This window comes from Osmerus eperlanus, chromosome 22, assembly GCF_963692335.1.
Source record: "Osmerus eperlanus chromosome 22, fOsmEpe2.1, whole genome shotgun sequence".
NCBI classification, from domain to species: Eukaryota; Metazoa; Chordata; class Actinopteri; order Osmeriformes; family Osmeridae; genus Osmerus; species Osmerus eperlanus.
The window spans coordinates 12,275,687-12,300,656 of NC_085039.1; the positions used below are offsets into that span (position 1 = coordinate 12,275,687).

At 48.7% G+C, this 24,970-nt stretch overlaps 4 protein-coding genes across 5 annotated transcripts; 1 reads left to right on the forward strand and 3 right to left on the reverse strand.

Moving 5' to 3' along the window:
- On the reverse strand, positions 1–4,690 carry LOC134009210 (zinc finger protein 287-like). Its single transcript, XM_062448936.1, has 3 exons — positions 4,177–4,690; positions 1,377–1,688; positions 1–899 (listed from the first exon to the last, which is right to left on the reverse strand). The coding sequence occupies exons 1-3, from the start codon at positions 4,367–4,369 to the stop codon at positions 1–3; spliced, it is 1,404 nt and encodes a 467-aa protein (XP_062304920.1). The 5' UTR covers positions 4,370–4,690.
- A 787-nt stretch (positions 4,691–5,477) lies between these two features.
- LOC134009081 (zinc finger protein with KRAB and SCAN domains 8-like) lies at positions 5,478–7,070 on the reverse strand. Its single transcript, XM_062448766.1, has 2 exons — positions 6,626–7,070; positions 5,478–6,366 (listed from the first exon to the last, which is right to left on the reverse strand). Exons 1-2 carry the CDS (start codon positions 6,780–6,782, stop codon positions 5,483–5,485), a joined length of 1,041 nt encoding a protein of 346 aa, XP_062304750.1. The 5' UTR covers positions 6,783–7,070; the 3' UTR covers positions 5,478–5,482.
- Positions 7,071–7,189: 119 nt separating this feature from the next.
- Positions 7,190–14,681, reverse strand: brat1 (BRCA1-associated ATM activator 1). 2 transcript variants are annotated; one of them, XM_062448701.1, is made up of 13 exons: positions 14,359–14,681; positions 13,980–14,116; positions 13,655–13,809; positions 13,350–13,497; positions 12,755–13,220; positions 12,339–12,449; positions 12,107–12,198; positions 9,839–9,951; positions 9,537–9,753; positions 9,368–9,435; positions 8,990–9,074; positions 8,588–8,832; positions 7,190–8,267 (listed from the first exon to the last, which is right to left on the reverse strand). In XM_062448701.1, the coding sequence occupies exons 2-13, from the start codon at positions 14,110–14,112 to the stop codon at positions 7,341–7,343; spliced, it is 2,760 nt and encodes a 919-aa protein (XP_062304685.1). In that variant the 5' UTR covers positions 14,113–14,116; positions 14,359–14,681; the 3' UTR covers positions 7,190–7,340. The 2 variants fall into 2 exon arrangements, with proteins under 2 accessions (XP_062304685.1, XP_062304686.1); XM_062448702.1 differs by lacking the exon at positions 14,359–14,681 and having other exon boundaries at positions 13,980–14,336.
- eif3ba (eukaryotic translation initiation factor 3, subunit Ba) lies at positions 14,614–23,399 on the forward strand. The gene is made up of 18 exons (XM_062448716.1): positions 14,614–14,826; positions 15,452–15,644; positions 16,006–16,125; positions 16,849–16,906; positions 17,098–17,226; positions 17,535–17,692; positions 18,021–18,152; positions 18,405–18,471; positions 18,693–18,739; positions 18,864–19,147; positions 19,442–19,564; positions 19,712–19,790; positions 20,816–20,954; positions 21,773–21,898; positions 21,991–22,068; positions 22,189–22,297; positions 22,530–22,642; positions 22,823–23,399. The coding sequence occupies exons 1-17, from the start codon at positions 14,727–14,729 to the stop codon at positions 22,628–22,630; spliced, it is 2,043 nt and encodes a 680-aa protein (XP_062304700.1). The 5' UTR covers positions 14,614–14,726; the 3' UTR covers positions 22,631–22,642; positions 22,823–23,399.
- Positions 23,400–24,970: the final 1,571 nt, after the last annotated feature.

Consider the following 24,970-nt stretch of genomic DNA (forward strand, 5'->3'; position numbering starts at 1 on the left):
TTATGACATTCCTGACACTGATATGGTTTCTCTCCCGTGTGTCCTCTTGTGTCTAACCAGACTCTGATTTTGAGAAAATACTTTTTTACATTCCTGACACTGATATGGTTTTTCTCCTGTGTGTGTCCTCATGTGTTTAACCAATTGAGACTTTACGCAAAATCTTTTGTTACATTCCTGACACTGATGTGGTTTCTCTCCTGTATGTGTCCTCATGTGTTGAACCAAATTAAACTTCTCATAAAAACTTTTGCTACATTCCTGACACCGATATGGTTTCTCTCCTGTGTGTGTTCTCATGTGTTTAACAAGATTACCTTTGCTAACAAACCGTTTGCTACAGCGTTGACACTGATAATGTTTCTCTCCTGTGTGTGTACTCATATGACAATCCAAAACACTTTTGACACTGACACTATGTTGGCACTGATGTACTTTCACTCCTGTGGGACTTGCCTGTGGCATCTTTCCACCTGGCACAGCTGAATGTACTTGTGTTATTGTTGAATTGATTGTCTCTCGCAAGGGCAGCACTCCTCCATGTTCCTCCAAACTCTGAGCTGCATGACAGTCTGGAGCTACAACAGAGAGGGGCTGAGAGTCACTGCCTAGTTCTGGTGCTGCAGAGTCTTGTACATCAGGCTCTGGTTTGATTTGCTCCTCAGTTGTGTTGGTGGGTAGAGAGTCTCCTTCTCTGTCCTCCACTTTAACAGTCTGGACAAGAGGTGAACATTCAGAGGAGCCCTCCTGATCAGAATCACGTTTCACACTGAGAGAAGTGAATATGGAGTCTGTAGTTTCAGACTTCAGTCCTTGGAGCTGCTCTTCCTCCTGACTGGTCCACAGCTCCTGTTCCTCTTTAATCTGTGGGGGCTCCGGGAGAGAGAGCTGCTGCACTTCTGGGAGACAGAAGAGAAAGGTAAATTATTGTAATCTTCTTCATTCATTCGTTACTCAACTCGCACAACAAAACATGCATGTTTGGTAGAAAAACATGACCAATTAATTAAGACAAAACCAGACTAACCATGCTACACAACATACACAAATACTTTATACTAGTTGAGAGCTCGACCTTTAAATGCGTGAGTTCTAAATATTTCCGATGGTCCCCACAGCACAAGTTATTTTTCCGAAACGGTAGCTAGCTAGCTTTAGTTAGCTTCCGGGCTAAGTTACCTAGCATAATACTCATAGCAATGCTACTACCATGCTAGTGTTACTTGTTAGCCTTCTTATTAGTAAATTTTGAAGCCATATTAAAGCGTTTGTCGCATAGTTTTCAACCACACCTTTCCAATTTAGCTTCCCCCCTCCTACATGACATAACGATTCTACACACAGCACATTTTACCATGAATGTATGAATATCAAACCTGTTCGGTGTAGCTTGATCTCAGGTTGAGCAACAATGTCAAACAGCCGTTGTATCCGCTTCCTCTCCTCCTCAGAACGAGAGATTTCTTCTTGGTACTCAGCAAATGTTATTTCAATGGCCCCGAAAATCTCTGAAGCTGCTGTTGTTAATCTCTCACTGAGAAATGCTCTGATATGCAAGTTGGAGTCCCTGGTGAACATGGAGTCTGTAGTTTCAGACTGCAGTCCTTGGAGCTGCTCTTCCTCCTTACTGGTCAGCTCCTGTTCCTCTTTAATCTGTGGGGGCTCCGGGAGAGAGAGCTGCTGCACATCTGGGGGAAGAGGCAAGACAACAGTTAGATGCAGCCTCTGTAGACAGTAGTGTTCCCTCTAGGATTTGTTTCGGCAGCGGCGGGAGATTTTAAAATTTCCTTCAAAATTTAGTTGCATAAAAAGACTCTGAGCCCCTCGCTATCTGAATCGTACTGTACTAGTGCCATCTTCCACTCAGGCATCTTTTTCTTCTGAGAGAAAAATGGTAACAAACTCATCAGAACATACAATCAGGAATATTTGAACACACTATCTTAAGTAAACATTGTTGGAATGTATTTTCTTTACTGAAGTTACGTTACCGGTATATTCACTGAGTTCAGCTACAGTACTATCTCTAGCTAAAGTTACCATAATAGCTTTAGCTTGAACATTATTTCACAATTAATGAAATATTAATGATTATTTGGCCATCTACTTCACAAACATTACATTGGGTATATTAATTTTAACTGTAAAATACATCTTACTTAACATTAGCTATCTAGTTAAATGTACATTTTATCTTGCGCTATCTGGAGTGTAATGTTTCTTATTGTATAAGAAATTAATCAAACACACGTTGTTCTTCGAGCTAGCCAGGCCAGTTCTTTATTCTGTCGACTAGTCTTCCTCTTCAACCTAATCGACGCACTCTCTTTAGCTGTGACCAACACTGCCACCTATTGGTTATTAACAACAATACATAGGCTATTCAACCATCATTACATGGAGGACCTATCCTCTGCCCTGTTTGTCCCTGCCAGGCTGAGGCTAGGAGAAAGTGCTCCGCTGTACTCGCTGTTGTGTATTAGGTAGGACCAGAGCCATAGAAAAAGAGAGTTGCGACCCTTCCATAGACTTCCATTGTAATCGAAGAATGCAGAAGTAAAGCGTGTCATGTGCGACCTATAGTTCCAAACATTGTATTTTCCAACGTTCAACCTCATTCATTTTCAGTGTTTCCGAAGCAAGATAGCTGGTAAATTGATCAAATTACTGCATTTTTTCATATTTCAACACATGCTGTGGACCTTTTATCAATTGTTAGGAGTAGTATTTTATATAGCCAGCTTTAGTTAAAGTGTATCGTAAAATATAGCTTGTTAGATAGAAATGCAGTTAGAGCTAGACTAGTAGGTCTAGTATCTAACGTAAGCAACACTTTTACTGTAGCTAGCTAGAGAGCACGTGCATCTTAACCAGAAGTCCGTTGGTTTATAGTCTGTCAAATTAGTTCTAGTTATTGGTGTTCGTTGGCATACAAAGTTAGTCTTCTCTTATTAGCCTAGTTGTATCTGATCAGAGCCAGCAACAATGAATTTACACTTAGTCATTTAGCAGACGCTCTTATCCAGACCGACTTACAGAAAGTACAGGGACATTCCCCCCGAGGCAAGTAGGGTGCCTTGCCCAAGGACACAACATCATTTGCACGGCTAGGAATCGAACCGGCAACCTTCTGATTAATAGCCCGATTCCCTAACCGCTCAGCCATCTGACCCTCTATAATTGCAGATTAAGGGGTCCCCTATCGTCCAGCTAGCTCTCGGCGCTCAGCAGGAATTTCAGGTCCACTCACTAAAAACAAACTTGACCCTCTCAGTGGACATATTGTATAATAAAATGTTTTATTGAATGCAATTGGTTGCCTTGTATATTCTGTTCTACTTTCCAAACTCCTTTCTTGTCTTAAATTGAGCAGTTGCTGGTGTGATTGTTATCTATATTAGATTCAACTTGCATCAAGTACTACAAATATAAATGTTGTTAACGTGGTAAATTGTAGGTGGGCTGATGAATAAGAAAACGTGTTTAACAAGTCCCATTTACTTCAACAGTCGAAAGTTAAATGTTCAGTAGAACAATAGTCCTCATTAGGCTACAGTATGGTAGCTATCAGACATATACAACACACCAATAACCAGTATGTGTTAATACCGAAAATGTCAGTAAATCGAGATGGTGCTGCTGTCTGTCCCATCGAAAACAAACAGGTTGACAGCAGTGTTTTTTTGGAACTACAGCGAGCTACTTGAACCACGTGATCAAGTGTGGGTGAGATCAAAGTGTCGTAATTATTTTTATATGGCTCTGGGTAGGACTATATGAATGTACATCTACATATCGTCACGTAATCTAGTGACTTTTCAGAGAGACAATAGCAATTTCTGGTGAGATGCATCTGTCTTAACCCTCGTGCTGCCTTCGGGTCACATGACCCAAAGGTTCATAACGAACCATCATTGTGTTTACCCAATTTTACCCAATACAAAACCAAATAAAAATACTTTTCTTTTAACCTTCGCAATGTGGGGGGTCTGAGACAGCCCGACGGTTAAAAGAAAATGCTTCACTTTGTTTTTGTATGCGGTAAAGTTGTCGCAATACGACGGTGGGTCACAATGACTGATGGGTCAGAACGACCCGAGGAGAACACAAGGGTTAAACCGTTTTCAGATATTTCATTATTTAGCAGCATATTATGACATGAATAGGCTTTCCAACCTGTTCGGTGTAGCTTGATCTCGGGTTGAGTAACAACGTCCAACAGCCGTTGTAGCCGCTTCATATCCTCCTCAGAACGAGAGATTTCTTCTTTGTACTCAGCATGCGTTTTTTCAAATCCTCCAAAAATCTCCAAAGCTGCCATTGTGAGGATCTCACGGATCAATTCTCTAAACGCATCTAGTTTAGACATTTTAGCGGTGGAAAACGTGATACTTTGTTTTTGGCGCCTTGCTCTGTCCCTCGCCTACAGTTCTTTGTGAATAGTCGTGAGGGCCAGCTCAGATATAATTTACAACACTTCCGTGTCTACCTTCATCGCATGCAATGAAACAAGCAAACCATGCGGAACAGACTCCAGAAATCCAGCTTTGTTACCGCCCTTCGATACGCTTCCCAAATAGCTCAAACCTAACTCGAGGATAGCGCTTCCAATGGATATTGATTTGATATTGTTATTACGAATGCCATTATGTATAATGTGCTCATTAAATTCAATAAAGATTGTGAAGAAGAAAAAAATGATATCGTTTCCGGGTCCCGCACGTAAATCTTTCCGGGTGTAAACAAATGTCTTGTTGTTGAAGCACAGCCTAACGTTTTCATAATATAATAGTAGGACTACAACATGTGGCAAGTCATCGGTGTTAGGCTATTTTGACGTAGGACACAACCATACTAATAATAAAAATTATAATAGCTAAGAGGCATCTTCAAATAATTATTCTTGTGCATCAGTAATGCTCAGCAGATTTATCGCTGTTTTCTTTTTTCATCAACTTCCGTGATTTGCTGTACAGTGCTGGTTCTTATGACAACCACCGATAAGGGTTTTGTCTTTATATATCTACATTTGTGAATAAATCTTCACCTAAAATTACCTTAAAAAATTGATTGAACAGGAATGAGGGTTTGACTCTTCGCTTGCGTCGATTGCTTCTTGGTCATGTGACCCCACACACCCCAAACTAATTTATAACTACAAGTTTAAGTTGTTGTTGTTCATACAAACACCAAAACAAGATTTACGACCGCACATTTTTGAAACGCACACTTCTACAAGATTCACATTATTTTTATTATTCAAAATGTCAACGACAATACTGGCCTAGTTTGTAATCTGCTCCATTAACGTGTAGGAGGATTTCCAGGAAGTCCGTTTATCCAACACTCCATTTCTTCATGCGCTCGGCACAGTCGCCATGACGAGGACTAACCAGCAGACCACTCTGCAGGGATCAAATGCTTCGGAAGAGTTTAAACCTCCACAACCCTCCTTTCACCCCCACCCACCCTTCACCTCCACTCAAACCTCCAGAACACCAGAAGGTAGAAGACTGCATCTCTCTCCTTCATGGGGACTCAAACGACCCCGCAGCTGGGAAGGACGCCCAAAGGTTTTGATGCATTCCTGGCAGTGAGACGGCCTGGCGTGGGCGCTCAGGCCGCCCTGCTGACCCAGAACTCTCCCACACCCCTGGCACCGATGACCTTTGCCCCCCGCGTGTCTCTTCAGGTGATCCAGCAGGTGTTGCTTCTGGATGAAGGCTTTGCTGCACTCCGGACACTGGAAGGGCTTCTCCCCCGTGTGAGTCCTCATGTGGAAGCGAAGACTCGTCCGCTGGCTGAAGGCTTTGCCGCATTCCGAGCACTGATGCGGCTTCTCCCCCGTGTGAGTCCTCATGTGCACCATGAGAAGTGGCTTCTTACTAAAAACTTTGCCACAGACCGGGCACTTGAGAGTCTCCTCCCCCGTGTGGCTTCGGATGTGTATCTGCAGACTGGAAGCCGTCACGTAACATCTACTGCATGCCGGGCATTTGAATGTCTTCTTTTTCGGAGGGTAGGCCTCCTCTGGTGAACAGTCTGGAGCTACGAAGGACAGAAGCCGGAAGTCGCTGGCTGGATCCTGCAATCTACAAACCTGTCCACCAGGATCTGCTTTGACTTGCTCCTTAGTTGTGTTGGTGAGTAGAGAGTCTCCTTCTCTGTTCTCCACAGGGTGACGTTGCTCAAGATGTGAAAGTTCAGAGGTGTTCTGATCACAGTAGAGTTTCACGCTGGGAGAAGTCAAGATGGAGTCTGTAGTTTCAGACTGCAGTCCTTGGAGCTGCTCTTCCTCCTGACTGGTCCACAGCTCCTGTTCCTCTTTAATCTGTGGGGGCTCCGGGAGAGAAAGCTGCTGCACATCTAGGGGAAAGAAGAGAAAGGAAAATAATTGTAATCTACTTTATTCATTTGTTACTCAACTCGTCGAACAAAACCATGTATGTCCGGTACTGAAAAACATGAGCGTAGCCTATGCTATGTGGGGGACGGGCGACAATAGGAACGCCGTCCGACTTCATAAAGAGAAGCTAATTAAAGTAACAACGAATGTGACCACATCAGATGGGAAAGTTACACCGATAGAACCTGTTACTGTAAGCTTGACCCGGTAGAGACGTACCATCTAACAGCCCTTGTAGCCGCGCGCTCTGCTCCCTGAAAAGCGAGATTTCCTCTTCGTACTCGGCAAACGTTTTTTCGACGGCCCCGAAAATCTCCAAAGCTGCAGTTGTTAATCTCTCACTGATAAACTCTCGAAATAGCTGTAGTTTGGACATTCTGAAATGTTCTCACTGCCTATATACAACAACACAGGTCAGTTTAAGATAGCTAATTAACTCACTACAGTAGCTTGTGCTACGTGTTGGCCCTGCTGTTCTCAAATTAAACGGTTTTTATATGTCGAGACCCCAAACGAGCTGTCCCATCTCCACGTAAAGCTTCCAGTGTTCTTCACGTTTAATTTGACATGCTATTGGGACACCATTGATCCCAAGACCGTAATGTAGCTAACCTTTTCGACTAGCTTTCCCAACGTTGTTGAAGAAAACGAAAACCGGATGAAAAACATCCGCCTAAACAACCTCTTCCGGTTGCAGTGGCGTTGGCATCTGAGAAATAATACAATTGATTTGTAATTCTAGAAACAAAGTGCCGATTAAATCCTTATTTACCACAAGTTAAATGAAGAAAAATGCGTATTTTAATTTAATTTTGTTCTTACATTGACACATTGAAACAATTGTACAAAAATAGACCAATGCTTAGCAAAACAGCTGTGATATTACTTGTGTGAGTGCATGTGTGTATGTTGATGTACAGTAGTTGAGCATGTGTCAGTAACAGTCCACAATGACGTCTTCAGTGGGCATTGTAGCCGTCAGTATGTCTTGTAGCAGGGACAGGGGAGAGTTCTGAACATAATCACTGCTCTGACTCACAACGCTCTGCCTCTCCTCCAGAGCCAGCGAACACAGCACCTCACACACACTCACGTCCTCACACACACTCACGTCCTCACACAAACTCACATTCTCACCACCACACACAACCTCCTCTCCTGACCTATCACCGGCCTCCGAGCCAGCCTCATCCAGCCTATCAGAGTCCCCTGTCTGTCTCGGCCAACCGCAACCCTTCCTTCCCCGTCTCATCTCCAGGCACTTCCTGACTACGTCCCGCTCCCAAGCCTGCCCCCTAACGTCACACGTCACCTTGGCAACCTCACCGGTCGCCGTGTCGCCGTCGGGGAAGAGTGTGCGTCGCAGCGCAAGCAGCACACCGCATGCCTCCTGCCCCACCGGCCTGTCGCAGTCAAACACCCCGTTTAGGAGCACACGCACCACTCCTGTCTGAACCAGACTGCACAGAGCGGCCGCTAGGTCTGTCCCCCCACAGCCACCATACTGAGACCCCAGGGGTGTGTCTTTGTCGGTGGGAATGTGTGTGGTCTGTGCTGGCAGGGTTGGCATCATGGCGTAAGGGTGTGTGTTTGACCCCGGCCGTGACCTCTGAACCGGAAGTACTTCCTCCATCAGCAGCTCAGCCAGCTCCAGGGTGTGAACTTTGACCTCCCAGTCCAGGTCAGCACTGCCTAGCTGTAGGACGGCTTGCAGGGGCGTGGCCAGGGACCAGGAAGAGGATGATGAGGATGATGAGGGGCATGTCTTGAGCCAGGTGATGAAGAACTGGACAACGGCTCGTCTCGGAAAGGCCTCGGAATCCTGGGAGAGGATCTCCAGAAGTCTGGGTATTATGGCAACCTAGAGAACACACAAACATAGACACACAGGTATAGACACCATAGAAAATAAGCCAAAGCAGGAGTTTACAATAGGCAGGTAAATATCCTCCACAGGTGCTAATGATGCATTCGCACAGCACACTGGATTCAACCCTCTGTGTGGGCGTTGGAAGCTACGTAGTGCTAGCTACTATGCTAGCTACTGTGCTAGCTACTATGCTAGCTACTATGCTAACTACTATGCTAACTACTATGCTTTTATCACCAAAAGCAGAAAAAGGTCTCGTTAGCTCCACACCGCGCCGCTGCCTGTGTGACGCCCCGTTATTCAGGCCTCACCTGTTCCAGCACGGCAGGCTCCGCCCCCTGTTGGAGACTGAGCCGTAGTGTCACTGCCAGGCCAGCGATGGCGCTAGCTCGCACGTAGCTCTCAGGGTCGGCCAGCGCCTCGGTGAGGAGCGGGGTGGTACTGCGGCCCAGCGAGCCCTCACACACGACAGCCAGCTGGCTGAGGAACTCCAGGGTGGAGTCACGCACCTCCCAATGAACATCACACACACGCTTCCTCAGTACCGGGAGGAGCTCTGTGGCGTGCAAACACACACACACAGACAGACACATGCACACAGACAGACACACACAGACAGACAGACACACACACACACACACGGGTGAATATCAACAGCGAACAAGGTAACTCCAACAGGATTAAGCACCTTGATTGTGATTGGTGGGATTTACCTTCTGTGAGCAGGTGTGTGACAGACGGGCTGGAGGCACAAACACCAAGCCACCTTAACAAAGCCTGATAGGTCTTCTTACACACCTGGTACACACACACATGGTACACACACACACACACACACATGGTATACACACGGTCCACATATAACCTAGTTGTCAACTTATCAATCACAAGTCTGTAGGATCTGAACAAACGAGAACGTATATACTGTATATAACAGTGTGGTGTGAGTCTGGGTTCTGCAGGTACAGGATCACACACACACACACTCTCACACACACACTCACAGTGGGGTGTGAGTCTGGGTTCTGCAGGTACAGGATCACACACACACACACACTCACACTCACACACACTCTCACACACACACTCACAGTGGGGTGTGAGTCTGGGTTCTGCAGGTACAGGATCAGGAGAGAGAGCACCTCCTCCACTGCAGCTCCTGAAAAGCAACAAATACAGGTGACATCTTAAACCTGTCCCCTCGCACAAACACACACACTCACACGCTCACACACACACAGCCAAGAGCTGGTTCCTTACCTGGACAGCTGCTGAGGTTCGCAAGAGCATCCAGGCCACACCTCTGAATCTTACTGCAGCCAATCAGATTACCACATGCCTTGTTGCGGCCAATTGGCTCAGAGCAGGAAGCTTTGCCAGAGCCAATGGGAGAGGGGGCATGGCCTCCACATATCCTGAGTAGTGACATCACAGAGATGACAACAGAGACTGCAGGAGTGGGCAGGTAGTCAGGGACCTGTGGACACACACACACAGCTGTATTACCGTGTATGTGTCCTGGAGGAGAGCTGTGTTGTATAATGTGTGTGTGTGTGTGTTACCGTGTGTGTTAGTGTCTGTGTGCAGGACAGGCAGACAGACAGAAGGGACACACAGGTGGACTTGCTGTTCAGCTGCTCAGCCAGCAGAGAGCGCTGGTCCTTCGTGCTGCTCCCTGGAGACAGACACAGTTACTGCAGCACGAGTGTGTGTGTGTTACCTAGGGTGTGTGTGTGTGTTACCTAGGGTGTGTTTGTGTTGCCTACGGTGTGTGTGTGTTGCCTAGGGTGTGTGTGTGTGTTACCTAGGGTGTGTGTGTGTGTTGCTTAGGGTGTGTGTGTGTTGCCTAGGGTGTGTGTGTGTGTTGCCTAGGGTGTGTGTGTGTGTTGCCTAGGGTGTGTGTGTGTGTGTTGCCTACGGTGTGTGTGTGTTGCCTAGGGTGTGTGTGTGTTGCCTAGGGCATGTGTGTGTGTGTGTTGCCTACGGTGTGTGTGTGTTGCCTAGGGTGTGTGTGTGTGTTGCCTAGGGTGTGTGTGTGTGTGTTGCCTACGGTGTGTGTGTGTTGCTTAGGGTGTGTGTGTGTTACCTAGGGTGTGTGTGTGTGTGTTGCCTACGGTGTGTGTGTGTTGCCTAGGGTGTGTGTGTGTTGCCTAGGGCATGTGTGTGTGTGTGTTGCCTACGGTGTGTGTGTGTTGCCTAGGGCATGTGTGTGTGTTGCCTAGGGTGTGTGTGTGTGTGTTGCCTACGGTGTGTGTGTGTTGCCTAGGGCATGTGTGTGTTGCCTAGGGTGTGTGTGTGTGTGTTGCCTACGGTGTGTGTGTGTTGCCTAGGGCATGTGTGTGTGTGTTGCCTACGGTGTGTGTGTGTTGCCTAGGGTGTGTGTGTGTGTTGCCTACGGTGTGTGTGTGTTGCCTAGGGTGTGTGTGTGTGTTGCCTATGGTGTGTGTGTGTTGCCTAGGGCATGTGTGTGTGTGTTGCCTAGGGTGTGTGTGTGTTGCCTAGGGTGTGTGGGTGTTGCCTAGGGCATGTGTGTGTGTGTTGCCTACGGTGTGTGTGTGTTGCCTAGGGCATGTGTGTGTGTGTGTTGCCTACGGTGTGTGTGTGTTGCTTAGGGTGTGTGTGTGTTACCTAGGGTGTGTGTGTGTGTGTTGCCTACGGTGTGTGTGTGTTGCCTAGGGCATGTGTGTGTGTGTTGCCTACGGTGTGTGTGTGTTGCCTAGGGCATGTGTGTGTGTGTTGCCTAGGGCATGTGTGTGTGTGTGTTGCCTACGGTGTGTGTGTGTTGCCTAGGGCATGTGTGTGTGTTGCCTAGGGTGTGTGTGTGTGTGTTGCCTACGGTGTGTGTGTGTTGCCTAGGGCATGTGTGTGTTGCCTAGGGTGTGTGTGTGTGTGTTGCCTACGGTGTGTGTGTGTTGCCTAGGGCATGTGTGTGTGTGTTGCCTACGGTGTGTGTGTGTTGCCTAGGGTGTGTGTGTGTGTTGCCTACGGTGTGTGTGTGTTGCCTAGGGTGTGTGGGTGTTGCCTAGGGCATGTGTGTGTGTGTTGCCTACGGTGTGTGTGTGTTGCCTAGGGCATGTGTGTGTGTGTGTTGCCTACGGTGTGTGTGTGTTGCTTAGGGTGTGTGTGTGTTACCTAGGGTGTGTGTGTGTGTGTTGCCTACGGTGTGTGTGTGTTGCCTAGGGCATGTGTGTGTGTGTTGCCTACGGTGTGTGTGTGTTGCCTAGGGCATGTGTGTGTGTGTTGCCTAGGGCATGTGTGTGTGTGTGTTGCCTACGGTGTGTGTGTGTTGCCTAGGGCATGTGTGTGTGTTGCCTAGGGTGTGTGTGTGTGTGTTGCCTACGGTGTGTGTGTGTTGCCTAGGGCATGTGTGTGTTGCCTAGGGTGTGTGTGTGTGTGTTGCCTACGGTGTGTGTGTGTTGCCTAGGGCATGTGTGTGTGTGTTGCCTACGGTGTGTGTGTGTTGCCTAGGGTGTGTGTGTGTGTTGCCTACGGTGTGTGTGTGTTGCCTAGGGTGTGTGTGTGTGTTGCCTACGGTGTGTGTGTGTTGCCTAGGGCATGTGTGTGTGTGTTGCCTAGGGTGTGTGTGTGTTGCCTAGGGTGTGTGTGTGTTGCCTAGGGCATGTGTGTGTGTGTTGCCTACGGTGTGTGTGTGTTGCCTAGGGCATGTGTGTGTGTGTTGCCTACGGTGTGTGTGTGTTGCCTAGGGCATGTGTGTGTGTGTTGCCTACGGTGTGTGTGTGTTGCCTAGGGCATGTGTGTGTGTTGCCTAGGGTGTGTGTGTGTGTTGCCTAGGGTGTGTGTGTGTGTTGCCTAGGGCATGTGTGTGTTACCTGCAGTGTGTGCCTCCAGGAGAGGTACTCCAGTCAGGATCTCCAGGGGCAACATGAGTATGGAGATGGCCTTGAGCGTATGCACTGGGTCACTGGAACACGAAAAGGATTAACTGCATTGACTTCTTACACCTATTAAAGAGTTGTTCTGCACACTGCAGTAATGCAGTAACACAGACTGAAGTGATGCAAAAAATATTATGATTCAGGGCGATATCGTCGCTGTGGTTACCGGTGGTTCCTCCGCAGCATGGCGGCGGCAGCGTGGACGGCGTCGAAGGAATTCTGGGAATCCAAGATGGCGGTCAGCAGTCTGCAGATGGTCGGGTCAGGTACAGGGAGCCTGGAGGGACACCAATACCCTCATATACATAAACACACACATATATATACATACATATACATGTCCAATACTCCCAACGGCTTCCAGATTCCCCTACGCTGTTGGACATCTGATTGGTGAGGACAGATGTCCATCATATATAGAGGCACTCCCCACTAGCCAATCGAAAATCATGCTGGACCTACATAATCACGTTGCTTGGTCTCTCATAACTCTGTGAGTGTGTGGTTTCACAAGTGTCTACAGACAAGGCCTGACCCATGACCTGTAGGCTCCTGGTTGCTATGCTAACCAGGCTAACTGACCTGTACGCCGTCAGCAGGACGTCTGTGAGCTGCAGCATGAGCTGGCTGCGGCCTGCTCTGACCAGTGGCTCCAGGAAGCCTGGGACTCGCCTGAGCAAGGTTCCCCAGAGAGGAGCCCTGGCCTGGGTTAGGAGCAGGCCCAGCAGCCTCAGGCTCTGGAGGGTCTGGAGGTGCTGGTCGGAGGTCAGAGACTCCTCCAGGTGGTCCGTGATGGCTACCGTGACGCAGGCGTGCTCCGCGCTGCTCGCCATGGCCACATTGAGGTGTTCCGGGCCAGTCGCCATGGCCACAGGGAGGTGTTCCGGGCTGTTATCCGTGGAAGCATCTGCTTGTACCGCTTCACCCTCCTCTTCGGACGATCCCATAGGCTGGAAGAAGACCACCAGGTGGGCGAGGAGTTGATTGGCAGCTGAAGCCACGAATAGGCTGGGGTCTGTCTGGAGCTGGAGGAGGGGCTTGGTGAGTCCTGATGGGCCAACATTAAAGACAGAGATACAACAAGTGGACACACCACTGTTTAGAATGAGAGACAGAGGCTGTTCAAGACTAGATATATCTAGCTGCTTATCCAGCTCTGACAGCCCTAGACACACACCTCTCTGAACCAGGAAGTGGAGAGCCAATCGATGCTGCAGCATGCTCCTCAAACCCTGGATCCAGCCAATCCGCACGCAGGGATCCTCCCATAACCCCACCTCCTGCCAGCCTTCACTGTTGTAGGCCACGCCCAAAATGGAGCCCTCCTGAGGATGGAGAGCAGAGATATCAGCTATGTCTCTTTTTCCAACCCTCTGTCTCTCTGTCAATCCCTACCTTGCACCAATTTCGTGATACAAAGATAACACACTTTGTGAGGAGAAGGGTGAATGATTAGCACCCCGAGGTGCGCCATCATGTTACCTGCAGGAGCCTGAAGCCGTCTTCCCTCGCCGCTAGCAGGCCAGTGAGCCTGAGAGCGAAGGAGAGGATGCTGGGACCTGTAGTTTTGTTGTGGAAGACGGTGGATAGGAACTCAGTCAGACACGGTTGGATCTCCAGCCGGGAAAGAGAACAGTCTGGAACACAGAGCATATGATTCCAGCAAAGTGTATAGACATGAGAGAGACAGCTAGAGAGCGAGAGAGAGAGGGGAGGGAGAAAAAGAGAGAGTGTGAGAGAGAGAGGTAGCACGAGGCAGTTTATCCTTGTTTTAAGGAAGGAAGGAGTCCCAGGGTTAGTTGTTCACCTCCAATATCTTTGGTCAGTCCAGAAAGCCAGTCTAGGAGTTTCTCCAGGCTCGTGTCGTCCGGTAAAGACTGCTTGGGGTCCGCGAGGACCTCACACACACGGGGCAGCAATGCAAGACACTCTCTGTCCATGGTGCTGAAAAGTGGACGTAAATGAACCGGTCAATTTAAATGCTAACCGGATTCCAGCTAACTTGGCTACGTTAGACAAGACATTGTTACTTCACGCCACATCAAGCATAAACACTAGCGTCACTCCCTGGAAAATATAACGCGTTTAGCTTTGTCCTCTATATTTCACACACATTGACTTTTACACCCACGTATTATATCGTTACAAGAAATTAATCTAGAGAGTAAACACATTATTTTACTAACTTTGAGCTTGCTAGTTGAAATGTATCTTATCTCGCGGGAACGTTTCTCATTCTACGTGAGAGTGTAGCTACGGAAAGCAGAGTGTGTGGTTTGTAACAGCACCAAATATGACTTGAAACTGCGTCGTTTCTCTGATCTATCACTGTTTGATAGACTAAATGTCATTACTAAGCCTGTCTACATACCATCCATCTCTTCTTCCGGTACAGCGACGCCGGTGGTCCGCGCAAATTCCTGCTCTACGTTTTCAACACTTCGTCCATTTTCACGTAATCGCACATGGTGCCACACCAGTCGCTAACCGTCTGCCGTCCACAACGCAAAATTATATTCTATTGACACTATCAAACTAACCCCAAATCAGTTAAATGCAAGATACGGTAGATATGGCGGACGACCCTGAGTATGACGAAGAGGAGCCTTCCTTCAGCGACCCAGAGGACTTCGAAGATGACATCGAGGATGAGGGTATGCGGCCGCAGGAAATATGCCGGCTTTGTGCGGCCTAGCTAGCTAAGCACTTACCTTTAGCTAGCTAAAGTCTGGCTACACATGACCGAGTTAGCTACAGTGTTGTTGTCTATTGTTTAGAAAATATTTAGAATTCATCCGAAACCTAAACGACTGTTACTGCATGTCGATATGTTAGCAAGCAGTCAGAGATCAACTCAAGCGAACGTCAGCTAGCTAACGTTAGCGGTTATTATGTAGATAGCATGCTAACGCCTCAGTCAAGCCTCGCCCTCGCGCATCTTCTCTAAATGTCCCATGTTTGAGTTGATCTGCTAATGGCGGTGTAACGGCATATCTTACCTGACTGCGGGGTGAGGTGGTTTAAAATATTTTAAATATGGTTCAAAAACAACCATATTTGCAACTTAAAAGCGGTAGATGAGGACTACCATCTGCTAGAGTAGCTAGCTAGAGTTGTCGCTAGCTACGATCAGATAAGGACTCGGACACCCTAGCTTTCCAACTGGCAGTTTTCGGTGGCAAAAGAATAGCTTATGTATTTCACACCTTTCCAACCAACCCTGCAAGTTACCGTCCTACCCTCGCAATTTGACGACCGCTTTGTCCTGCTGTTTTGCAGAGATGCTCGAGGATGTGCTTCGGGAGAAGCCTCTGGAAGCAGACGGTATCGACTCGGTGGTGGTGGTGGATAACGTGCCCCAGGTTGGCCCGGAGAGACTGGAGAAGCTCAAGAACGTCATCCACAAGATCTTCTCAAAGTTTGGAAAAATCACGAACGAGTTTTACCCCGACGCAGACGGTCTGACCAAAGGGTGAGTAGCCGAAGAATGTGGAAATGCCTTTAACGTGTCCTAATCACAATGAAGGCAACATCAACATGCATTGAGTAGGATTTGTTAAAGCAACATTTTCAGGTCTGTTTGGAGAATAGCTACATTCAGGTGGATCTCTCTGACACAGTTAGTGGTCCAGCCTTTACTATCCTAGCAATCACTCACAGAAACACACTCTCTCTTTCTGTCACTCACACACGCTCTCTTTTACACACGCTGTCTTTCTCATTTACACACACGCTCTCTAACACACTCTCACACTCTTACTCACTCTCACAATCTCTCTCACACACACACACACTCTTTCTCACACACACTCTCTCTCTCTCCTACCTGTCAGGTATATCTTCCTGGAGTACGGGGCTCCGACGCAGGCTCTGGAGGCGGTGAAGAACGCCGACGGTTACAAGCTGGACAAGCAACACACCTTCAGGGTCAACGTCTTCACCGACTTCGACAAGTAAGAGTCACTCACCGGACCTCCTCTCACAGCCCCTTTCTACACAACACAGGGTGCCAGGCACAGTGCTGTACAGTAAAAACTAAGAGGCCCTGACACACGAGAGACAAGCTACACACGACACAGCAGATCTAGGATTCTGTCTTCTAGAGCCCCTCAGAGCAGGGAGACGAGCTGGGTGTTCAGAGAGGATGTAAAGGAGACAAGCTGGGTGTTCAGAGAGGATGTAAAGGAGACAAGCTGGGTGTTCAGAGAGGATGTAAAGGAGACAAGCTGAGTGTTCAGAGAGGATGTAAAGGAGACAAGCTGGGTGTTCAGAGAGGATGTAAAGGAGACAAGCTGTGTGTTCAGAGAGGATGTAAAGGAGACAAGCTGGGTGTTCAGAGAGGATGTAAAGGAGACAAGCTGGGTGTTCAGAGAGGATGTAAAGGAGACAGTCTGGGTGTTCAGAGAGGATGTAAAGGAGACAAGCTGGGTGTTCAGAGAGGATGTAAAGGAGACAAGCTGGGTGTTCAGAGAGGATGTAAAGGAGACAAGCTGGGTGTTCAGAGAGGATGTAAAGGTGCCCAGGCCAGGAGAAGTCCTACAGGACAAGGCTATACTTTGTCTTTGATCTATAGTCTCGTTATTGACCAATAGGACGAAGCTCAGACCAAATGAAACGTGTGTCGTTAATAACGTAACGTGTGTGTGTCTGACATGCTGTCTAACTGTGTGTTCCAGGTACATGAACATCAGCGATGAGTGGGAGACTCCAGAGAAACAGCCTTTCAAGGACTTTGTAAGTCGGTTCAGTCATGATATGATGTCATCGCATGTTCCTAGTGGCGTGTGCTCGCTGTGGTGTGTTGAAATGTTTACAAGCTCACCTGACACCTCATCCTGTCGAAATATAACACACTGGGTGGTGTTATCGTAGAAAGTGTGCAGACTTCATTATTGTTTGTTTTTACTTCCTGTGTGTGTTACCAGGGTAACATGCGTCATTGGATCGAGGATTCGGACTGCCGTGACCAGTACAGCGTCATCTACGAATCAGGAGAGAGGACAGCCATCTTTGCCAATGACGCTAAGGAGCCAATCGTAGTTGAGGAGAGGGCGGTGAGTAAACAGTCTCGGCCTATTGCAGCAGAGAGTGGATTGTTTCAATTGCTTTTGATTCTGACATCACAAGCTTCAGATACAGGGTGTTGATCTTTCTGCTGTCCTGTACATCCCTTTCTTCTTCTCTCCTTTCTGCACCTGCTTCTGTCTCTCAACACCATTCTCTCCATCCCTCTTTTTAACTGTCTTGTTTTGTCTTCATCTTCTCTCCATCCCTTTCTCTACATCCTCTCGCTCTCTCCATCCTCCTCTCTCCGTCCCCCTCTCCACCTCTCTCCATTCCTCTCTCCTCTCCCCCTCCTCAGCGCTGGACGGAGACCTACGTCCGCTGGTCTCCCAGGGGGACCTACCTGGCCACCTTCCACCAGAGGGGCATTGCATTGTGGGGCGGCGAGAAGTTCAAGCAGATTCAGAGGTTCAGTCACCAGGGGGTCTCTCTCATTGACTTCTCCCCCTGCGAGAGGTAACCAATACCCCTCATCAATGAACACTATAACTGATCACTTATCCATCCTCCCCTAGCCCCTGATTTATGTAGATCTAAATCCGCTGTTCATGAACTAAGTACTGACCCACATACTCAAAGGCTCATGGGTAATCAACACACCTTTCATCCTTCATATATACATGCAACACGTTGTTTCAGTCACCAGAATCACTACCATCACAAGAGAAACTCGAGCGTGTCCCCTGACGAAGTGCGGGGACACGCTCTTAAGACACTGTTTCAGGGTGGCTGTGAGCAGCTGTGTGACCTCTGGGTGACCCCTGACCTCTGGCCCCTCCCCCAGGTACGTGGTGACCTTCAGCCCTCTGATGGACACCAAGGAGGACCCTCAGGCCATCATCATCTGGGACATCCTGACCGGACACAAGAAGAGGGGCTTCCACTGCGAGAGCTCCGCGCACTGGCCCATCTTCAAGTTAGTACACACACACACTAGCCCATCTTCACGTTAGTACACACACACACTGGCCCATCTTCAAGTTAGTACACACACACACTGGCCCATCTTCAAGTTAGGACACACACACACACTGGCCCATCTTCAAGTTAGTACACACACACACACTGGCCCATCTTCAAGGGCACATGGATTCAGCCTTACTTATTTGATGTGGCACTGCCCCCCCCTCTCAGTAGAGGCTCTAAACGTGTGTGTGTGTGGCTTCAGGTGGAGTCACGACGGAAAGTTTTTCGCCAGGATGACCCAGGACACTCTAAGCATCTACGAGACTCCAGTAAGTCTGTCTCTCTCTGCCTGCCTGCCTCTCTCTCTGCCTCTCTCTCTCTGCCTGTCTCTCTTTGCCTGTCTCTATCTGCCCTTTCTCTCTCTGCCTGTCTCTCTCTCTGCCTGTCTCTCTCTGCCTGCCTCTCTCTGCCCTTTCTCTCTCTCTGCCCTTTCTCTCTCTCTGCCTCTGCGTGTGTGGCTGACACTAACATCTTCCTTGTCTCTCTCCAGTCTATGGGCCTGCTGGACAAGAAGAGTCTGAAGATCTCTGGAATCAAGTAAGTCCTGTTTCCTCAGACCCCCCTGGGTGTAGATCAGCCTGTCAGGCCCTCAGGGACCCCCTGGAGTGCAGGGTTCTCACACACTCTCACTCCCTTCTCTTCCTCCCTCCCTCCCCACCAGGGACTTCTCCTGGTCTCCAGGAGACAACATCATAGCGTTCTGGGTCCCGGAGGACAAGGACATCCCTGCTCGCGTGACGCTGATGCAGCTGCCGTCGCGGCAGGAGATCCGTGTGAGGAACCTGTTCAACGTGGTGGACTGCAAGCTGCACTGGCAGAGGAACGGGGACTACCTGTGTGTCAAGGTGGACCGCACGCCCAAGGGCACGCAGGGGGTCGTCACCAACTTTGAGATCTTCCGCATGAGGGAGAAGCAGGTGCCGGTGGATGTGGTGGAGATGAAGGGTGGGTCTGGACCTAGACACAAACAAACACACGTAAACACAAACAAATAGAAAAGAAACAACTGCTAATAGATGGAGATAAGATGGTAACAGAGTGGAGTCTTTTCCTCGAGGGGAACTCTGAACTTATTTTCATCTAGTAGCAGTTTTTCTTTGTATATGATACGTTTTTTATTTATTGTACAGTTGCTGTAGTTTTTTTTTTTTTTTTGATTTTAAACAGGTTTATTGTGTATAATGTTTTCCTCTGTGCCCATTTCCCTGGCGTGGTTGTGCCCTTGCGTTCCTCCTGCAGAGAGCATCATAGCGTTTGCCTGGGAGCCCAACGGCAGCAAGTTTGCCGTTCTGCACGGAGAGACGCCCCGCATCAGCGTGACCTTCTACCACGTCAAGAACAACGGCAAGATCGAGCTCATCAGTGAGTTGGCGCCTTCTTGCTGTTCTCAACACTTTACGGCGCTCCGCCATGCTTTACAGTGCTTTGTTTACTTATTTCAACACATCTAATTAGTTTGAAACAATGTAATTTATTAACAACTCCAACGTATCATGTGTGTGTCCCCAGAGATGTTTGACAAGCAGCAGGCCAACAGCATCTTCTGGAGTCCTCAGGGACAGTTCCTGGTGCTGGCTGGACTCAGGAGGTGAGTCTGTGTGTGTGAGCCTGTGTGTGTGTGTGAGCCTGTGTGTGTGTGTGAGCCTGTGTGTGTGTGTGAGCCTGTGTGTGTGTGTGTGTGTGTGTGTGAGCCTGTGTGTGTGTGTGTGAGCCTGTGTGTGTGTGTGTGAGCCTGTGTGTGTGTGTGTGAGCCTGTGTGTGTGTGTGTGTGTGAGCCTGTGTGTGTGTGTGTGTGTGTGTGAGCCTGTGTGTGTGTGAGCCTGTGTGTGTGAGCCTGTGTGTGTGTGAGCCTGTGTGTGTGAGCCTGTGTGTGTGTGTGAGCCTGTGTGTGTGTGAGCCTGTGTGTGTGAGCCTGTGTGTGTGAGCCTGTGTGTGTGAGCCTGTGTGTGTGTGTGAGCCTGTGTGTGTGTGAGCCTGTGTGTGTGTGTGTGTGTGTGTGTGTGAGCCTGTGTGTGTGTGTGAGCCTGTGTGTGTGTGTGAGCCTGTGTGTGTGTGTGAGCCTGTGTGTGTGTGTGTGAGCCTGTGTGTGTGAGCCTGTGTGTGTGTGTGTGAGCCTGTGTGTGTGTGTGTGAGCCTGTGTGTGTGAGCCTGTGTGTGTGTGTGTGAGCCTGTGTGTGTGAGCCTGTGTGTGTGTGTGTGAGCCTGTGTGTGTGTGTGTGAGCCTGTGTGTGTGTGAGCCTGTGTGTGTGTGAGCCTGTGTGTGTGTGTGAGCCTGTGTGTGTGTGTGTGTGTGTGTGAGCCTGTGTGTGTGTGAGCCTGTGTGTGTGAGCCTGTGTGTGTGTGAGCCTGTGTGTGTGAGCCTGTGTGTGTGTGTGAGCCTGTGTGTGTGTGAGCCTGTGTGTGTGAGCCTGTGTGTGTGTGTGAGCCTGTGTGTGTGTGTGAGCCTGTGTGTGTGTGTGTGAGCCTGTGTGTGTGTGTGTGAGCCTGTGTGTGTGTGTGTGAGCCTGTGTGTGTGTGTGTGAGCCTGTGTGTGTGAGCCTGTGTGTGTGTGTGAGCCTGTGTGTGTGTGTGAGCCTGTGTGTGTGAGCCTGTGGTAACCCCTGTCCTCCCCAGCATGAACGGGGCGCTGGCCTTCGTGGACACGTCAGACTGCACCATGATGAACATAGCAGAGCACTACATGGCCTCCGACGTGGAGTGGGACCCCACCGGACGATACCTGGTCACCTCCGTGTCCTGGTGGAGCCACAAGGTACACACACACACTACCTGGTCACCTCCGTGTCCTGGTGGAGCCACAAGGTACACACACACACACTACCTGGTCACCTCCGTGTCCTGGTGGAGCCACAAGGTACACACACACACACTACCTGGTCACCTCCGTGTCCTGGTGGAGCCACAAGGTACACACACACACTACCTGGTCACCTCCGTGTCCTGGTGGAGCCACAAGGTACACACACACACTACCTGGTCACCTCCGTGTCCTGGTGGAGCCACAAGGTACACACACACACTACCTGGTCACCTCCGTGTCCTGGTGGAGCCACAAGGTACACACACACACTACCTGGTCACCTCCGTGTCCTGGTGGAGCCACAAGGTACACACACACACTACCTGGTCACCTCCGTGTCCTGGTGGAGCCACAAGGTACACACACACACTACCTGGTCACCTCCGTGTCCTGGTGGAGCCACAAGGTACACACACACACTACCTGGTCACCTCCGTGTCCTGGTGGAGCCACAAGGTACACACACACACTACCTGGTCACCTCCGTGTCCTGGTGGAGCCACAAGGTACACACACACACTACCTGGTCACCTCCGTGTCCTGGTGGAGCCACAAGGTACACACACACACTACCTGGTCACATCTGTACACACATGCTATCATACACATGCTTTCAATAATTCACTAATGCATTAATTCATACACAATAATCCAGACACACTGGCCTATAATAAGATTAATTAATGAGTTTCTCTCGTCTCGTCTGCCTTACCTGTCTGTGTACCTGTCTGTGTGTGTGTGTGTGTGTGTGTGTGTGTGTGTGTGTGTAGGTGGACAACGCCTACTGGCTGTGGACGTTCCAGGGACGTCTGCTGCAGAAGAACAACAAGGACCGCTTCTGCCAGCTGCTGTGGAGGCCACGCCCCCCCACCCTGCTCAGCGCCGACGAGATCAAGGTGAGGGAGGGAGATGGGGGAGGGAGGGGATGAGGTCATTGATTACTGATCCAGTGGTGGTATTAATGCTAGCCTGGGGTCTCTTTCTACAGCTGATCAAGAAGGATCTGAAGAAATACTCCAAGATCTTCGAACAGAAGGATCGTCTCAGCCAATCAAAGGCCTCCAAGGTGAGCAGGAGGGGGAGGAAGGGGGGCTGCTTCAAAACAGGCTGTTTTCTAATCTAGTCTGAGGATCCCAGCTGTAAGTAACCTGCGTGTGTCTCTCTCTGTGTGTGTGTGTGAGAGTAGGAGCTGGTGGACAAGCGCAGGTCTATGATGGAGGACTACCACCGCTACAGGGAGGAGACCACACGCACCCACCAGGAGCAGAGAGAGCTACGCCTGGAGCTGAGAGGAGGTACACCTGACCCCACACCTGTACACCTCACCTGACCCCTCACCTGTACACCTGACCCCTCACCTGTACACCTGACCCCTCACCTGTACACCTCACCTGTACACCTCACCTGTACACCTGACCCCTCCCCTGTACACCTGACCCCTCACCTGTACACCTCACCTGTACACCTGACCCCTCACCTGTACACCTGACCCCTCACCTCTAACCATGACCCCTGACCTCTCTCCAGGAGTGGACACAGACGAGCTGGACAGCAACGTGGAAGACTGGGAGGAGGAGACCATCGAGTTTTTTATCAACGAAGAAATCATTCCCCTCGGAGATCTGTAGTCCCCTACGCAGGTAAGACACACACACACACTCCCTCACATACACACGCACACACACTTTAATATCATCTACCTAAACTCACAAACATTCATAGGTAGAAGACTAATTTGTACATTTTTGGGCTGATATTTTAAATACTCTTTCCTCCTCCCCCACCTCTCTCTCTCTTTCTCTCTCTCTCCCCCTCATCAGTTCAACCGTTTGTTTGTGGAGAGGAGAACGAAGGTGTTGATTGGAGGAGGAAGACCGCGCTTGGAATCTTGGAAGTCGCCAGAGTTCTGACATTCTACCTTTGTGACGTCATCAAAGCGTGCCTTGTCGCGTAGCGATTACAGCGAGCGAGCGAGGGAAGGAAGAAAAGAGGAGAGAGGGAGCAAGAGGAGAAGCATTTGAACCTTCCCCTCTCTCTCTCTCTCTCCCATCTCCAGACCCCTCCCTCTCTCCTTTTTTCTGGTTCTAGAAATATAACAGTCCTCCCCCCCTCCTCTCCCTCCCTCCTCCCCCTCTCCTGGACTCAGTTCATACCTGCTGCCCTGGGCTGAGTGGCAGGTCTGGTCACCGTCGTCATGGCTGCGGAAAAGCCCGTGGCTCCAAACGAGGGGGGTGTTGTGAGCGAATTAGCGACTGTGTTTTTTAGGATGCTGAGATGGCATTACAGCGGTTTGTATCCTCCTCCCTTTAGACTCAGATATGTTCTACTACTCCTCTCTCATTGGCTGGACAGCCTGGGGGCGTGTCTCCATAAAGAAATAAAAAAACATGAAAAAGGTGTGGTTTTGTCAAGTTAGGTTTCATGTAGATAACTTGTAACTACAACCTAGCTGTTGCTTGGGGGGTTATATGTCCTTTGTCATATACAGGTGTACACGTATGTTTATATTTATATATTTTTGCTTGTGTTTAAAAAGAATGTTTCTCAGCCTGCTGCAGGGTTGGTTTAGACGCTTCTGTCTCTATGGGAGCAGGTGCGGTGACAGCATTCCAAGCTGAGTTAACACTGCGTGCAGTTATCTAATTCTGTGTAGATTAATTTGCAGAAGTGACATGTGACCATGAGGCAAGAGCCCTTGTTTGTTTCCAAGACAAGTCTCAGGGAACACGACTGAAAGGTTAACAACAACAAAACACCCCTTTGAGAAGAATAAAATAGTCCAGGCCACATTTCAGTTTATGTAGAAGTGACCATGACTACCAACAACTTTAGATTAGGTGTTATACCTTTCATTCACTTTATTCGTCCCCAAGAAATATTCAAGTGCCCAGGTAACTCACAATGTACAGTTAAAGAACAAGTAATAAAAATATAGCTGCAAGCAGCGATGCAGGTTTCTCTGCAAAATGGCAAAATATTATAAATATGTGCATTGTAGAAGGTCAAGAGTTGGACAACAAGAGAGCAAAACGATTTCATGTTTGGCCAACAACAATTGGCTGAATGGGGATTTGAACTTGTGAGTATAAGGTTACAAGTCAGTGTCTCTCTATCCTCTCTGTTACACCCCAATTATTGAGATTTTATGAAGAGGGAACACTATTAGCATTGGTCAGCTTTGGTACAAAGGTTAAGAAACGGTTGACATTTCAATGTAAAATTGCATGAAATTGTGCATGGTACTTCAGAACGATGTCACCTTGAATCCAATAAGGTTTGAAAAACCATCAGTCAAAATTATATTTGATTTATTGACACAAAGATATTGAGGCAATGTGAACATTTACATAAATACAGCCATTTTGCATTTCTTATTCTATGTCACCAAAATCTATCATGGCGGACCTTATGGGTCCTTGAGGCTTTTTTGTTCCCCATGAGAAATAAGGCATGTATACCAATTTTCAGTCATTTTGGAGTAATGTGGAGCTGGGGAAACTTTGAGGACTTTTTGAGCTATTTAGCGGAGAAGAGGAAAAATAATAAGAATACTAACAGTCCAGACTCAGACACCAGGATCTGTCGTTTACAGTCTACAGGCAGCACTCCTGATGCTTCTATACGTCACTCCTACCAGAACATCCCCCCTCACCCCCACCTCCACCTCCCAGTAATGGCATCCAGTCAGACCCTCTCTACACAGCACCTGCTGCTGTTTATCAAACCTCTCTGGGTGATCAGGATACGTCTGGTCCTCCCTCGCCCTGTCCACCCTCCTGTTGTCCTCAGACAGAGAGAGTTTTATGTGAGCTGTGTCCAGTGTGAGATCACAGGCATCTATAGAGCAGAGAGGCTGGATCAGAACTGTGTGTCTGGATGTTTACATTTCCATCTTGTCAGTGAGTGAGAGGTTGTTTCTGTCAGATGGTCATGTGTGATTTTCAGTCAGAGGATTCTGGGATTGAACC